The sequence below is a fragment of the Quercus suber genome, unplaced genomic scaffold, assembly GCF_002906115.3.
Source record: "Quercus suber isolate HL8 unplaced genomic scaffold, Cork oak 2.0 scaffold_1249, whole genome shotgun sequence".
Lineage (NCBI taxonomy): Eukaryota > Viridiplantae > Streptophyta > Magnoliopsida > Fagales > Fagaceae > Quercus > Quercus suber.
Window position 1 is genome coordinate 28,321 of NW_027070641.1, and position 17,199 is coordinate 45,519.

A 17,199-nucleotide genomic window follows, 5' to 3' on the forward strand; every position below is an offset into this window, starting at 1 on the left:
TTTTTTTTTTTTTTAGAAGAATAATAAGTCGGTAATTGCTACAGAATAAAATTTATTGTTAATGATATTTGGTTGAACTTATTTAATTATGTAAAACCTTACATTTAAAAAAAGAAAGAATAACAATATCCAAATTTTTAATAAATAAACTTTCAGCAAACTGCTACCTCAGAACACACTCGAAATAGCTGCTAAATCATTTAAAGTATGTGTAGAATTTTATCCTCTACGTACATTCTTACATTTGTTTTACAACGTATTTTCTTACTTCTTGAGCAATATAAATAGTGTCTTATATGCTAATCTTCTAGATTAAGAAGCAAACAAGGGCTCAAGTTAATTAAATAAATTTTCATAGCTTGTTATATAGCCCAAGGATATATACTGTAGGGCTGAGGCAGAGCTTTTACATGTGATGTGTTGAAACGTGTTGGCATTTTCAGGGGCATGTCATAAATCTGAATCAACAGATTAGAAACTTTGAGAAGGTGACCTTGCCAGAACTAGAAGCTCAGTTGGGGCACAGAAGCAGGGTCTTGCTTCCCAACTACTTGTTTGTTGTGGGAACTGGAGGAAATGATTACTCATTCAACTACTTCCTCATGAAATCCAGCATCAATGTCAGTCTTGAAGCCTTCACTGCCAACCTCACATCATCGTTGTCTCAGCAGATTACGGTCAGGGGTTTTTTTTTTTTTTTTTTTTTTTTTACAAGTCTACACGCACAAATTTTTTTTGACAACTTATTGTTATTTGAGGATGCAAAATCGTAAATGTCTGTGAATTTTGGTAGACTTGAATTAATAAAAATTTATGAATTTGACTGTTACGAAAAATATCATGCATGTAAGATTGAACTTTTTTTTGTTGTTAAATAATTAAATATGCTTTTGAAAAACAATGAGTCCAAAACACCACATTTTTATAACATTTTTTTTTTTGGTAAAAAGGAATTTTTTTATTTTTATTTTTTATTTTATAACTATGTGGTTGGTGCATTGAAAGAAAAAACAAATGGTATTAAATGATGGAACCTAAATAAAATTGATGTTAAATTGAAACAGGTTTTGAAAAATCTATATTTGACCCAAGTATTAAATGAACAGAGGGTGGGCCACCCAAACTTTATTCACTGGGCCTGGAATAGTCTTGATTCGAGAATTAATGACAACCACACAACATAAAATGAATCCAATAGAATACTTCGGACCAACCGAAACCCATGAAAAGGCTTTAGCATCTAATGCAATGTCCTGTCCTTTGTCATTATCTACCTATAAAAATAAAAATTAATAGTTGAAGTCTGTATTTATTTTTTAGTCAATAAAATTTAAAGGAAATACCGAAAAGTTTTGTTTGTCACCAAAAGCAACCTTATATGCATGGATCCATGTTTTGTAAGAAGTATCATAGAAAACTATTATTTGGAGAAATTTGATCGAAAAATATGCTATAGAAAGTAGATATTGTAGTGTCCCTTTCATGCTGAAGTAATGGAACATCGTATTATGAATTTATGATGTGAACTGGCATTGCCAACGCTATGGGTTATGTCCATTATTTGGTAAACAGTAGGTAGCTAGAGCTGAAAGGCCTTTCAAATGTACATCTTTAATTAGCTTCAAGATTTTAGGAAACTTTTCTAGTGGCCTTTATCACGACAAGCCAAAAAAAATTAATAATAATAAATTAAATCCTGTATTTTAGTTGTGTTTCAAATTATATAGTTTCAAAATTTTCAAATTAATCCTTATCTTTTAAGACTATTATAAATTAAAATATATAATTTCATTAGTTTAACATTGAACCCTAAACTTTTTAAGTTATATCAATTTAAATCCTCAGATTTTATGATTTTATTTGGGAGTTTAAATTGATAGAATTTCAAAGATTTTTAGGGTTTGATTTGAAATTAAAAAAAAAAAAAAAAACTATAAGGTTTAATTTGTAACAGCCTTAAACTTTTAAGTTTAATTTGAAATAACCCAATATAAGGTTTAAAATTTAATTTACTCCAAAAAGAAATAATTTCACTACAAAAGACAAGGGTATCTGCACCGATTTCTTGTCGTGTCTGGTGCATAACCTTATTTTAGTTTCAAACTTTATTAATGTCATCCTTACATTGTAAAATTGCCAATCTATTTTTTTTTTTCTCTTCTAATTTAACTGGATTTAATTCCAAACGATTGCATAATCAGTTGGTACCACATCTTGTACAGTAAAAGTAATTGATTTGAATCTCCCCATTCCACTGTTCTTGGGATAAAAACTTAGCAATAATGAAGACCAAAATATTTTTATTCTTATTAATATATTTCTTTTAACACTGTTAATGCAGAAGTTGTATAATTTGGGGGCCAGAAAGTTTGTGTTAATGTCAGTAAACCCAATAGGGTGCAGTCCTATGGTTGCGGCAAACCGGCCAAGGCACAAAGGCTGCGTTCAAGGTCTCAACAAGGCGGCTCACCTCTTCAACGCTCACTTGAAGTCACTGGTGGATGTCATCAAACCACATTTGCCTGATTCTAATTTTGTTTATGTTAACTCTTATAAGATTATCAGAGATATAATCAGAAATCCCATCTCCAAAGGTAAAAATATCACTTGCTCTTCTTCTTAATTAACGAAAACTTATAAAATAGAAAGAAAAACTGTATTTATATCCCATATATGCAACATTTACAACTCACTCGGAGTATGATAAACTATTTCTTAATTGGTTTAAATTTTATTTAATCCTTTTGCTTTTACTTCAATTGTTATTTATTTTTTTAAGATTTAATTTGTCAGTTAAATCACTTTGTAAAACTAAATCAATTTGGTCTTTTTGTTAGCAAATGGCATTGTTTAAATATTCTTTTGTTAATATTAAAAATTTAACTTAAAGCATTTATAAGATGCTCTATATAATAGATTTTGTTATTTGATGAGTATTATTTAAAAAAAAAAATGTTTGAACAGTTTTATTTGCTAACATATTTGGACAAAAGGACTGGATTGAAGTATTTTTCATACTAGGTGACTTAATTAAAAAAAAAATTTAATTAAGTTTAAATAGTATTTTTTTATACTCCATTCGTCCCATTTTGAACATCATTTAAAACATTATGTTTACATAAAAATATTCAAATTTTCAAAACTACCATTCTTAATTTAAACTTTAGTGATAGAGGGATATTGGTTTTTTTTAATAAAAAAAAATTAAAGGGTATGTTATTAAATTTATTTATTAATTGAGGGAGAGAGCAATTCAGTTGTTGGGAGTGAAATTATTTGAATCATATATGTCTCCATTAAAAATATCATGAGCTTTTAGTTGAGCCATAAGACTCTTGACAAATTTTAAAAACTAATTTTGACAATTGAAGTAACAGTTAAAGAACTTAATTAAATCTCCATAATTTGTTGTGGAAGAATAAGAATTATTCAAGTTCATTCATGCCTTACAGGTTTCAAGGACGCGAGTAGACCTTGTTGTGAAGTTGCATCAATAAATGGAGTGTTGTGCAAAAGAGGCGGTCAAGCTTGTGTAGACAGGAGCAGTCACGTGTTCTTCGATGGATTGCATCCAACAGAAGCTGTGAATATTCAAATAGCAGCTAAGGCTTATGAATCTGATCTCAAAAGTGAAGTTTATCCCACTAATGTAAAGAATCTGTCCAACGTTTATGTTTAATTTCTAGCTTCAGTTCTTTCTTCATTGTGTCATAGTCTAAAATAAAAAATTTGGGACATAACTTGTAAGGTTTAGCTAGTTTAGTGGTCCAATAAGACTCTAGTGAATGTGTGTTTCTAATCTTGTAGGCCTTTTGTTGGCTATTTTCTTTCCTACTTGAGGAACTTGAACCTTATATATATGTACTTTCTAAGTTGGCTTGTGAATGTTTTGGAGGTTAATATATATATATATATATAATAGAAATTTTACTCTAGCCTAATTTAAGTGTGTATATGTGTGAAACCCCCTCTTCGAGACTTCAACCTCGGCCATTGTCCTCTATACCCCACAAGTAGTTATACTTGTGAAGTGACTATCGCACCAAAGATGTGCGGAGGTAAAGCCACACATGTTATTAAGTTGTGGTGAAGTGTATAGTCTTGAAAGAATTATTATAAAACACTCTGATTCTATGTTTTTTTTTTTGTTGTTGATAGAGAGGTACTCATTGGAGAACATTGAGTAGTAAGAAATAACAATAGAATAATTCCTCTTGAACCAAGTTCTATTTACGCATAAGGAAGTGCTAGACATACCACAACACCTATTCTAGGATAATACATTGTTTTGGCATCATTCCTATGTTAAGTTATGGCTTTTCACATAATATTTGTGTTGGCTTTATTTCATGACAAAAAGTGTTGTAATTGCATTAATTTATTTACTTGTATTTTGTGTGATTTATTTGTAATAAGTTTAGTCTTAAGTGGTGAAGATTTGCTCAAGAAGTTGATTTCACGACTTGGCTCGCAAGTAGTGCAACCTGCAAAGGTCACATGAGGAGCACGTGTCGGAAGCTAAAGAGTTAGTGTGTTTCATGACTCATCTCGCGACTTAGCCAACTCGTTAGATGACCCGTGAAATGCACTGACAGTTGGGATTTTAAGTGTGACTCTTATACCATTCACACATACTATATATACCCTCATTACCCACAAAATTGAAAGGAGGCTATTTAGAAGAAAATTCTATAAAAATTTCTACAACACACCCACCTTTCAGAGAGAGAGCTACTTATTCTTAAGTGAGAATTCCTTTGTAGTCTCTTCTCCTTCTTTTCTCTCATTGTTATATTTTTAGATGAGATTTGTACCCAAACACAAGTCACATCTATTTAGAGTATAGAGAGTGTTTTGGAGCTTGGGAAGTATTTGGGATTTGCCAAAAGAAGTCGGTGAGGCTTGGCGGATGCAATCGGGTAGTATTGCGGGATTTAAATAACTAATGAAATAAGACGCCGAGAATTCTGTTAGTAGCTGGAGCTTGGAGGGCTCAAGTACATTGGGTAAATTAGGCTTGGAGGGTCTTTTTGATATTCGTGTACTTCAACTTATTCACTAGTGGATCGATTTCGACTTGGAGGATTGTGGAGAGGTTTTTCACCGAGTTCTTCGGTTCCTCTTTGATAACACGGTTTTGTGTTATCTTGTGTTTGCATCTCTCTTCACTTACTCTTTAAGCTTTACACTTATTGTTCATTGTATATGCTTATGCCTTAGAGAGTAGTTCCAGTTTATTGCGTTTCATTTACTCTTGTTCTGCACTTAGATAAGTTAGAATGAAAACAATTAAGTTGTGTTTTTCAAATTAGGGGTCTAAACAAGCATTAATGTTTCTACAGTAATTGAACTTTCATCCTAATTTTTATTATTTGACATTTAATTCATGTATTTGGCATTTGCATTCAAAGAGTCATGTGCAGTCTAAGTATACAAGATGCATGTACATGTACATTAGCATGTGAATAGCACATATGCTATATGTTAGCATGTAAAATCTAAGTACTTATACTTTTTGATAAACAATCTAAGTACTTATACTAATTTGTGAGATTGAAATATACATTACACTAGTATGTGTAGTCTAGGCAAGTACAACTAAATATGCATGAGGAAATTGTCCTCCAAGTATAAAGAAGCTTACCTCACTCCTTTAAAATCAAATAATTTATTAACTGAAATGTATTGAAAAAATATACAACATTCAACACACGTCTGGTGTATAACCTTTCTGGTCCGCGCAACGGGTTTGCTAGACCCCAGCTGTTTAATTTAATTTCTTGACAGGTTTAAGGTGGGTTAATTAAAATTGGCCCATTATGGTTCAATCATTTCACAACTTAGTATGCAAAATTTTATTTTGCTATAATTAATCTCCTAAGGTTGGAACTAAAAATGAGATCATCAGAGTTCTGCTCAAATTAACACAATATTATGCATTTTGTAGAAAAATTATATATTTCTTGTGGTTTGGTCATATCATAATTTAATCTCACAAAATTTTCAATTGCTACATTTTCACCTCCTAAAGTTTGGATTAACTTATACTTTAGTCCTATATAAGACTAAGAAATGAGTATTTTATGGATACTATCATACTAGCTACTATTTTTTTATTAATGCACCTTACTAGTTGATGTATTACTAATTACATTAAAAAAAGTCAAAATACTAAAACTATCGACATAATTGAATCAAAAAAAGCCAGGACATAACTTATAATTGACGTGTCATCAATTATAAAAAACTAAAAAATTAGTTTAATATTTATTTATAATATTTATGGGGTCATAGAGCACAGTGATATACATCCATCTTTTGTATTAGGCCTAAGGCTCAGGCTGAGGCCTATAATTGCATATGAAGAAGGTAGTTGTGATCATGACAATCCGGGAAACCGTGCTGAGGACACCTCTGTCCTCGGCTAGCCAAAGTCGAGGTAGAAGAAAAGTGATTTACCAGCAAAGACAATCTTCCAAAGCACTCAAAGGAAAAAGATAAGTACAACAAATAAGCACACTGGAGCATGGCAGTAGAGCAATTCCAAGAAAAGCTACTGCCTCCACATTAAATGCTCCACAACTAACCCTCTGGCTGCATTAATGTGGAAATGATGCCTGAATAGTGACTTTTCAGACTCATAGTTACTATCTAAGAGCTTTGGGAGGAGGTTGATGTGATGAAGACCAGCAACAGCAGATTTGACCTGCACATGTATGGTCGAGATGAAGGAGGAAAGTAGTATATAAGGAAGGAGTTTTGAGAAAAGGGATCGGGGATTTTACCAGAGAAAACATTGTAGCAATCTAAACTAACTTTGTAACCATTGTCACTGTCATTCAAGAAATAATAAGTTGAAGCTCCTCGGACTAGTGCCGAGGATTGAATTGCTTGCCCAAGTCCATATTTGTTTTACTTATTCGTTCTTTAAATCATCTTTAGCTGTTGTTACGCTCATCAAAGCCCAGTTCTTCTACCCACTCTCTATAAATTTATTGTATTGGGCTTGAACTCACTTATCCCTTAGGAATAGTGCTCAAACTTAGTCCCTACAATATTTTTAATGTTTTTTTTTTTTTTTTTGGATACCAAAGAAAACATTCATTGCACCAAAATAACATTACAGCATAGTTCATGTGACATAACCATTGTCTGAGATCATCCTATAATGATGCAATAGGAAAGAGGTAGTAATGTAAGCTAAATCCAAAACATGAGAATTAACCACAGTAGGAACTAATAGGTGGTTTACAAGGACATCCTATTGAGATAACTACTGAAGGTCAGTGTAAAGAGTCTTTTCCAACCAATTGGGCTTCCTATAGTGGTTGCACAACTTATCAAGCTTCGTACTCGTGCTCAAAATCAAAATTCTATTGAACCCCAACTCCTTGGCTTTAAAGACAGCTTCATTCACAGCATCCTGAAGAGCTAAATATTGTTGCTTCCTCCCACAACTGTTGCCACCTGAGAAAATATTGACTCCAACCATGTTCAAGGCCTCAAAGGCAGCACCACTCTTCTTGAACTTTTTGTTCTTGTATGTAGTTACTTTTAGTATTATATTCCAATTGTGATTTGTGAAGGTCTTCCCCTACTGTTGCCTTGTAGAAGTATTCTGCACCCTCTCCAGTGAAAATACTTGTTGGTACTTGCAAATACAAGATTGGGCAATTAGTAATACTTCCTTAGGATTAGGCACTTTCCCTTGATGTAGATCTAGGTTTCTATAATTCCAGATGGACCACAGAATGGTAAACATAGATTGTAGGTATAACATCCTGTTATCCTCAGAGTCCTCCTTATCTGTAATAGCAGACACCACCCATTGCTTCACTGAACTAGTGACTAAAAAAGAAGTTCTAATTCCTAAACTTGATCCATGCCAAATAGCTCTAGCAAAGGGGCATTGAAGAAACAAATGATTGACTGTTTCCTCTTCTTTATTGCACATGAGACAAACATTGGAAGTTGCAATTCCCTTGCATCTAAGCCATTGAAACAAAGGTAAAATGTCATGAAGCAGCTTCCAGATAAAATTGAGGACTTTCATAGGCAATTTCACTTTCCACAACAACTTCCAAATTGAGCATCCCATAATAACCTTGATCTTGAAAGATAGGTGACCTATTCTGTTAGAGCATAAGATAGGCCTTATTAACTTTATATTCCCTAGAATTTGAAAATTTCCAAATGAGCTTATCCTCCATATTGTCAAACTTTGAGATGGGAATCTGCAAGATTTTCTTAGCAATTAGGGCCTGGTACAGTCTTTTAATTAAGTCCACTTTCCAAAGGCCAGTCTCTTGATTAATAAGGTCAGCCATATATCCACCAAGAAGATTATTGTCTCTCAGTTTCTGCTGGGTTGTTTGGAACCAATCAGGGTGGGAAAGGGGTATTCGTAAACCTCTATTAATAAGCCATCTACCTTGATGCAAGAAAGGGGATTGGGTGACTACAATGTTCCTCCAAGTCCATGAATGGTGTGGCTTAGGTTTATAGTCCTGCATGGAGCTTCTAGGAAAATACTTAACCTTAAAGGTTTTAGCTAATAAGGAGCTGGGGCAATGTTGAATTCTCCAAAATTGTTTTGCCATCAATGCTTGGTTAATTAGATTAAACTTTTTAATACCAAGCCATCCCCTCTCCCTAGGCTGGCAGATCTTATCCTAGTTAATCAAATGCAACTTTTTATCACCCACATTATGACCCCACCAAAAAATTTGACTATTTCATCTAGTTTGGCACAAACAGAATCTGGAATCCTAAAATAAGAGAAAGTATAAAGGGGTAAAGCTTGAAGAACAGAGGAAATCAAGGTTATCCTGCCAGCTTGGGAAAGAAGTTTAGCCTTCTAGCCTTGGAGCTTGTTTTGAACTCTATCAATGACATCTTGAAAATCAGTCACTCTCCTTCCTCTAAGTTTGAAATTCATACCTAAGTATTTGTTAAGATATTGAACTAGATTAACTTGAAGGGATATGGCAAGAGATTCCTGGTCAGTTTGAGGAATGTTAGGAGAGCAAAAGAGCTCTGATTTGTTAAAATTAATGCTCTGACCTGAAATTGAGCAATACCACTAAATAGTGTTCTTAAGATGAAGGATAGAATCCTTTTCATTTTGAAAGAAGAACAAGGAATCATTAGCAAAAAGCAGATGTGTGAATGACACCCCACTCCTCCCAACTTTAATACCTTTAATCTTCCCCATCTCTTCTTCAATGTTTGCACAAAATAAGAAAAGGTAAGGGGAAATGGGATCCCCTTGCCTCAGACCTCTAGAAGGTTTAAAAGATTTAGTTGGACACCCATTGACAAGAATAGAAAATTGGATAGTACGGACACACACTCCATAATCATATTCACCCAATATCTATTGAAAGTCATAGCCAATAGAACTGCTTTAAGGAATTTCCAGCTAACCCTATCATAAGCCTTGCACATGTCTACTTTCAACACTCTAAAACCCTTTTTTCCAACCCTTCTTTCTCTTAAGAATATCAAAAATCTCATGAGCAATTAAAATATTGTCTGTGATGTTCCTACCTTGAACAAAAGCATTTTGGAAAGGAGTAATAAGCCTATCCATGTGAGGTTTAAGTCTAGAAACCATAATTTTTGAAATAATCTTATAGGAGACATTGCACAGACTAATGAGTCTAAAGTGGTTAACCTCCTCAGGGGAATTGATTTTAGGAATTAGAGTGAGATATGTCTAGTTAAGAGATTTGAGAAGTGTACCAGAATGGAAGAAAGCATGTACATAATTAAGTACATCCTACCTGACTAAACTCCAGAATTCTTGATAAAAGAAGGCTGGTATTCCATCAGGTCTAGAAGACTTCTGAGGGTTAAGTTGATGAATAGTCCAAACAATTTCTTCATCAATCACCGGTTTGTCAAGTTGCTATTGCTGACTTTGATTCAACTTAGGTATAGGCAAGGTTTCTAATTCCTGCAAAATGGATTGGACATCTCTATTTTCAGATTCATGATACTGCCCTTCGAAATGTTCTACTAACAGATGCTCTATTTCCTCTAAATTCTCCAAACATTCTCCATTAGCACTTTTCAAATTAACTATTCTATTTCTAGCTCTTCTTTGCTTAACCACTGTTTGATAAGATCTAGTATTTATATCCCCATAAATTGCTCAATTGCTCCTAGCCTTTTGTGCCCACATTATTTCCTCTTGATGCAGTAATGTTTCAATCTCACCCCTTAATTCTCTTTCAATCCTGATATCAACAGTAGTGGAAATTAAGTTCTGCACCTCTTGTAACTTTTTTTGTTTATCTTTCAACTCATTCTTCACTTTTCCAAATACACTTCTATTCCACTCAGTGAATTTACTCCTTATATTCTTAAGTTTTTGTTGAAACTTAAAAGCCCTTGAACCATTTGCTTGGGCTGACCAAGCAACCTGTGCAACATTCTTACAATCTGCATGGGTGAGCCACATCTTCTCAAATCTAAAAGGCATCTTCCTAAATGGTTGTCTCACTTCAAAGTCTAAAACTATAGAACCATGATCAGATCTCAAAATTGGTTGGTTTCTAAGGTCATAATGAGGATGAACATTGATCCACTCAATTGAAGCATAAGCCCTGTCCAATCTTTCCATAATGAAGGAATCGTCCTCATGCTCATTCATCTAGGTGAATTTTTGAGCTTTTGCTACAAGTTCACACAGCTCCAATTCGAACAGGGTTTGCCTAAGGGATTCTGCCCCATCCACCTTATTATGTTTAAACCCAAACTTATCTTTAATTGACACAATCTGGTTAAAATCCCCTATGCACAACCAGTTCTTATGACTAATATATTTACTTGACTTTAATTCTGCCCAAACCTCTCCCCTTTTAGCTAAATTAGGATGACCATAAATAAAGAAAATGGATAAAGGGTTACCTCTATGGTCCATAAGGTCTGCATGAATTAAATTTTTGGAGCTGTGAAGAATGTTGATTTTACGATTTTACATCCATCCTAGCAGTAAGCCACCACTGAATCCTTCTCTTAGCACCTCCCACCCATCAAAAAAGCCACATTTCTCCAAAATACCTCTCCCTTTATCTTTGCCTAACTTGGTCTTCATAAAAAACATGATCTCTGGTTTAAACTCTTGGGCCTTTTTTTTGGCATTGTAGAACTGCAGAGGGGTTGCCCAGCCCTCTACAGTTCCAGCTTAAAACCCTCATGACTGCTGGGGAAGTTGTTGCAGGCCAGCTTCCTTATGCCTTGGTTTCAAGTTAGTCTCCATGTACTCCTCATGGTCATCATCACCTTGCCCCTACTTTGCCTCTTTATCAAATATTGCACATAAGAGCCTTTGTCTAATATTTCTACCAATCTTTCCTATTTCTTTCCTGAGTCTTTTCTTAGAAGTTGGTTTTGGACCCTCTACTCCTACAACTTCCTCACTTGTTTCATTGCACCATAATCCAGAGTCTTGATTTGAAGGCAATTGGGTAGTCAAGTGTAAGGAAGGCCCTGGCCCAAGTGTAAGCATCTCAAATGGGCTTAATTCCCTTTCATTAGGCCCCAAGTCCATGGTCTATCTGCCAGTATTGTGATCACTCTGGCCTAGAGAGTTAACTGGATTACAACTTTGTGAATTCCTCAGACTGGGCCCAGTACTTGAATCTCCGAATTCAAACCTAAATCTTCCTCTATCCACCCTTTGAACAAGACTCTATAAAAGAGTCAGGTGACTCAGGAATGCATCCCTTCTTCCATCCTTGGTTCTACATGGCTTCAGGTCTAGTGTCATTCATGCTATCCAAGTTAAACATAATAGTTGTAATATCATTGTCATTGTCCGAGTCTGTGAATTGTGGATGAAAGGCCCATAACGCCCAGTGTCTTTTTTCCAAGTCCATTGTAGGTTGGAATGTGGGGGTCGTTGCCATGGTGGTCTTTCAAGGAATGAAAAAAAATTAGCAATATTACCTAGAATTGCATTGGTTTCTGTTAAAATCTCCTCCTGCGTGTCATGAGAAACCTCATTGGTTATGTGAATTTCTTGACCAAAATCCCCTGATACCAAAGAATTGGCTGGAGTTTGGGAAACAATTGGTGGTCCATCTGGTCCTAATGGAACAAAAGAACCATTAGTTGCATGTTGGGGCAAATGGTTGGAGACATTTAGGTTCAGTTGATTTATAGCATCTTAATGTGATGCCAATCATAATTTATAACTTTTTGCAGTAGAGTTTGTAGTATTTTAACATTTTCTTTTTTACTTGAAAAAGACATTTTCCTTTAAAAATATAACATTATTCTAAAAAAGGAAAAACATCCTTCTTCTATATAAATCAGCCATCCCATTCCCCAACCAAAATAATCCATCCATTCCAACCACAGAGAAAAAACAAAGCCATATTTACAACCATGACTGGAAAAACACCTTTGAAAATTGGGATTTTATATCTCCATATCCTTGCTTGTTTTACTCTTTGTGAGTTCCCAGAGAATCTTAGGGATGGTGAGATCAAACGGATGTTTGTGTTTGAAAGCTCTCTGGGGACAATGGGAACACCAACTTCTTGGATACAAAGGCTAAGGCTGACTATTTGCCATATGGAATAGATTTACCTAATGGGACTTCTGGGAGATTCACAAATGGGAAAAATGTGGTGGACTTTCTTTCTTGGTGAACAGCTTATGATTCCTTCCTTAAAACCTCCATTTATGGACCCAGATTCTGCAGGTATATTTAAAACCATTTTTCTTTTTATCTTTATCATCATTGAATGTTTCTCTTCTTCTCTACCTCATTCCCATTTTGTTTTTTTCCTCTTAAAGCTTGCAGCCTGTTTTCTCTTCCTCTCTTCCCTGGGATCACGTGTTTTGTCAAATCTATCTTTATATATATAAAAACAAAGAGAAAGGAGAGAATCTACGAAGATGGACAATCCAAATCCAATACAACTTGAAAATTGAAATACCATTTGGCAAAACTTTAAGTGGAATTTTTATTATATTAAATATCAATTGAAAATATTTATTTATTTTTTATATTATAAATATTTTTTTATATAAAATTCGTTCTTCTTAATTTTGAAATTTAAATTTATTAATTTTTTTGTTAATATTGTTGTAGATTGATAACATGAGTAATCAACTTAATCTTCTTCTTCTATAATTAATCTTATGTATGATTTTATAAATTTCTTTTTAGAAATTTCTTTTGTATAAACAATTGTAATAATTATTGTCTCTAAAATTATAGAAGCAATAGATGCATATAGAAAAGAATCTAGTATTTTAATTATATGATGAATAATTTTTTATTACATATTTAAATATCATTATGATTATTTTTATTTGTTAGTAATTGGGCCGAATTTGGCTCGACCCATAACCCATGGCCCATGGATACATGAGTTATTTGATAAGTGAGTTTAAATTTAAATAGATTATGATATGAGTTGTCAAGATTACTAGTAGAGTGATATAAGATGAGTGGTTTAGTGTTTTTAAGAACCACTTATCCTAATAGCGGGTTTAAATACTCATATAATAGTCAGACTATCTATACAACTATTTAAGGTGCTTCCCCTGTTTGGATTCCTCATTTTTTATGCCTAAAATACCTTTATCATACCCACTTCCAAGTTTTCAACTAATAGGGATAGATATATAAATTACAACTCCTACACTTTAAGACCCACAAATTTATGTACACTTTGAAGTTTCTATCTCACTTTTTATTTCTCACTTTTCTTCAAATTGAAGACATTTAGTTTAGCTCTACATCCTCCTTTCTTTTTCTTTAGATTAAAGACATTTATTATCAGAGGCTCTAACAAATTTTCAGGTTCTATCTTTTGCAAGTTCCTCTTTGTTTTCTTTTCTTTTGTTTATGATTGACTTTCTTTGAGTTCTATTTTTTTTTTCTTATATGTATCACGTTAACTCTCTTTTCTTTTTTCTTTTTTTTCTTATATGATACATATATCTTTATCACACGACATATCTCTTTATCTCTAAAAAAAAAAAATATGATACATATCTCTAGATTCATTTGCGAGTTGATAAGAATGACAATAAACATCCAATGAAAAGTTTCCTTTTTATGTTTTGCTTCAAATGAAAATATACGATTATTACCCAAAAAAAAAAAAAAAAGAGTTTCCATGAAAGTTCTTTCTGTCAATGTTGATTAAAGTTTTTTTTTTTTAAATACTTGCTTTAATCCTAATTCTTTTATCTCTCACAGGTTCACGTACGCACAAATTTTTTGGATTGCATTGAGGAGTCATTGGAATGGAATATTAGATAAGTTCGGGTGAGAGATTTTATAAGAATTATTATAGGTATTAAACCTCAAGAAAGTTTTTTTTTTTACCATCATTGTATATGTTTTGCGCATTAATTTTTTATTATTTTTTTTATTTAGGTATGTAGCAACCTTGAGTTCTACTCTTTTTATTTATTTATTATATATATATATATATATATATATGTATGTATGTATGTATCACGTTAACTCTCGTTTTTTTTTTTTTTAAATGTAATTTTGAAATGTTGGAGGTGACTGAATGTATATGTTTTTGGCGTTAAACTTTTTTATTTAGGTGTGTAGCAACCTTGAGTTCTACTTCTTCTTCTTTTTATTTTTTTAATTTTTTTTAATTTTTTTATGTTTCACGCTAACTCTCTTAAAAAAAAAAAAAGTAATTTTGAAACATTGGTGGTGCTGAATAATTTTAAATGTGAGTAAGGAAAGTGAAGTTTAAAAAAATTAAAAAATAATAATAAAAATCTTGATAAAAGGAAAAAGGAAAAAAGAAAAGAGAGAGAGAGAGAGAGGGAACGTGAGGTGAGTTTGCTTTGAAAACTAAAAGAAAGTTGTCCTATTTTGTAGGGAGTTAGATATTTTTTGAGGTGAGTTTGCTTTATTCTAAACAATTTCACAAATTTTTTGGATTGCATTTAGGGGAGTCATTGGAATAGAATATTAGATAAGTTCGGGTGAGAGATTTTACAAGAATTTTTATAGGTACTAGCCTCTAAGGTTAATTTAGAGCATTTATTGTAATTTGGGATTACTACATTTTCCAATCACAAAAAAAAAAAAAAAAAAAAAAAAACCTAGGGGTGTGATGAGTATTATGTGTGGAGAAATAATTTTTCATCAAATAAAATAGTATCATGTGTGATGAGTATTATGTGTGGTGAAATAATTTTTCATCACACATGATACTATTTTATATTTGATGGAAAATTATTTCTCCACACATGATACTCATCATACCCCTAGATTTTTTTTTTTTTTTAGTGATTGGAAAATATAGTAATCCCAAATTATAATAAATACTCTAAATTAACCATTATCTAAAAAATAGAAGGGCCTAACGCGCGTGCTCAGAGGCTAGTAGGTGACAAAAACTCCTATAATAGTCAGATTATAGGTGACAACAATGATACATAAAGTTTTTCTAAGGCTCTCTCAAATGGGTCATCTCTCTCTAGGGACATCATCAATAGTGTCCTAGAATTTGGAGCGTGGAATAGTGGAGGACATGTTGTTTTGAAGTTGAAGATTAGTGTGCATTTGGGAATTGTTAAAAAAAAGTATTGCGTTTTTTCTTTTTGTCTCAACTTTTTTTTTTGGTTGCAAATAATTTAACTTTTAGCTTTTTTGAAATAAACTAGTTTTTTGTTTTTTGTTATACATTTAACATAAAAGTTACCTAAAAAACTACAGGCAAAGATATAAGTTATTTTCATGCCAGTACTACCTTACAGTGTTAGTGCCCGTTTGTTTGCACTTTTCAGAGGCAAAAAGTGTTTTTTGAAACCAAAAAAAATAAAATAAACGTTTGGGGAAGTTTCAAAACACAACTTTTGAAATGTGAAGGGGAATGCGCGTTCTCAAAAAGTAGCTCTTCACCATGAGCGTTCATAAATATTACCGTTGGACTCTGTGTTCAGTTACCAAATTGCCCTTCACATTTTATTAAAAACCCAATTTCACCCTTTGATAAATCAAGGCAGATCATCATTTACAGCCCCAAACCCTTTGATAAATTAATTGCTACAAAGACCACAAAAAAATAGCATCTAGCCCAGGTTCAATTCAATAACAACTTTCCAAATCCAAATACAAAAAAAATCTATAACAAATTCCCAAATTAGCTAAGGGGGGGGAAAAAAAAAAACCAATCCTTTGCAGTAATAATTTGAACTCCGTCTCTATGGGTGATTATACGAACTAGAGTAGCGACAACAAAGTCGAAGCCAGCGGAAAAGAGATTGTGAGACAAGAGCAGAGGCATGTCATCATTGAATTCTGCCTCTACGCCGCAGAAGCGGGATTCCTTGTCCCTTGACCTTTCACCTAGCGCATTTCTTTGGGTTTGCTGAGATCTCTCTATTTTTCATTTTTGATATTTCTCAGTTCTCACTCTCTCCCTTTGATGAAGTAATAGTTTAGAGGATGTGAATTAGAGTTGTGTTGAAACTTGAAAGAAGACAAAATATGAAAAGTGTGCGGAGGAAAATAGAGATAAGGGAGAAATAAAGAAGACAAAAGGTGAAGAAGTTGTAGCTGAGAAAAAAAGGGGGGAAAAAAGGTTTTGTGTTGGTTATACGTGTGGTGTGGGGCACGGGCTTGAACAATATATATATAATATATATATATATATTTTTTAAGTAAGCTTATGAAAAAAAAAATTATGTTAGAGAAATGCTATCTTTAAAAATTTGTACAACAAATTTTAGTTAATAATATTTTTACTACAAATTTTAGCTAACAATAAATTATTATTGTTATTATTATATTATTATTATTAATAAGTAAGTTTTTTTTTTTTCTAAGTAAGTATTATTAAGTAGTTGGTTTAAGTATGAAATAAACTCCCTTGTATATACATTGTTCTTTTTGGTAATTTACAACTCAAACCGTTGCTTTTATAAGTGCTAGCCAAACAATCAGTTTTTTCAAAAACACTTTTTAACAGTTTTTATCAAATTCTTAGTTTTTTTAAAAGTTTAGTTTCATACCACTCTTTTTGAAATGTCTACTTTTTAAAGCTGAACCAAAATAAATCTTAAGTATTTTCTTTTTTTTGGTAAACAACGCATGGATTAATATTAAGAAATAATAAGTCTGTTACAAAAAGCAGTTCTGACTTTCTCTCCAGCCAGTAAATCAACCACCACATCCGGTGGGTTATACACAAGATA

The 17,199-nt window shown here is 32.8% G+C and overlaps 1 protein-coding gene and 1 long non-coding RNA gene across 2 annotated transcripts; both read left to right on the plus strand.

The window, feature by feature from the left end:
• Nucleotides 1-372: 372 nt before the first annotated feature.
• Nucleotides 373-3,885, plus strand: LOC136065870 (GDSL esterase/lipase At1g29670-like). Its single transcript, XM_065769649.1, has 3 exons — nt 373-677; nt 2,342-2,594; nt 3,453-3,885. The coding sequence occupies exons 1-3, from the start codon at nt 603-605 to the stop codon at nt 3,677-3,679; spliced, it is 555 nt and encodes a 184-aa protein (XP_065625721.1). The 5' UTR covers nt 373-602; the 3' UTR covers nt 3,680-3,885.
• Nucleotides 3,886-12,353: 8,468 nt separating this feature from the next.
• On the plus strand, nt 12,354-14,501 carry LOC136065871 (uncharacterized). The gene is made up of 3 exons (XR_010627481.1): nt 12,354-12,715; nt 14,228-14,324; nt 14,408-14,501. It is a non-coding gene; the product is annotated as an uncharacterized LOC136065871 (long non-coding RNA).
• Nucleotides 14,502-17,199: the final 2,698 nt, after the last annotated feature.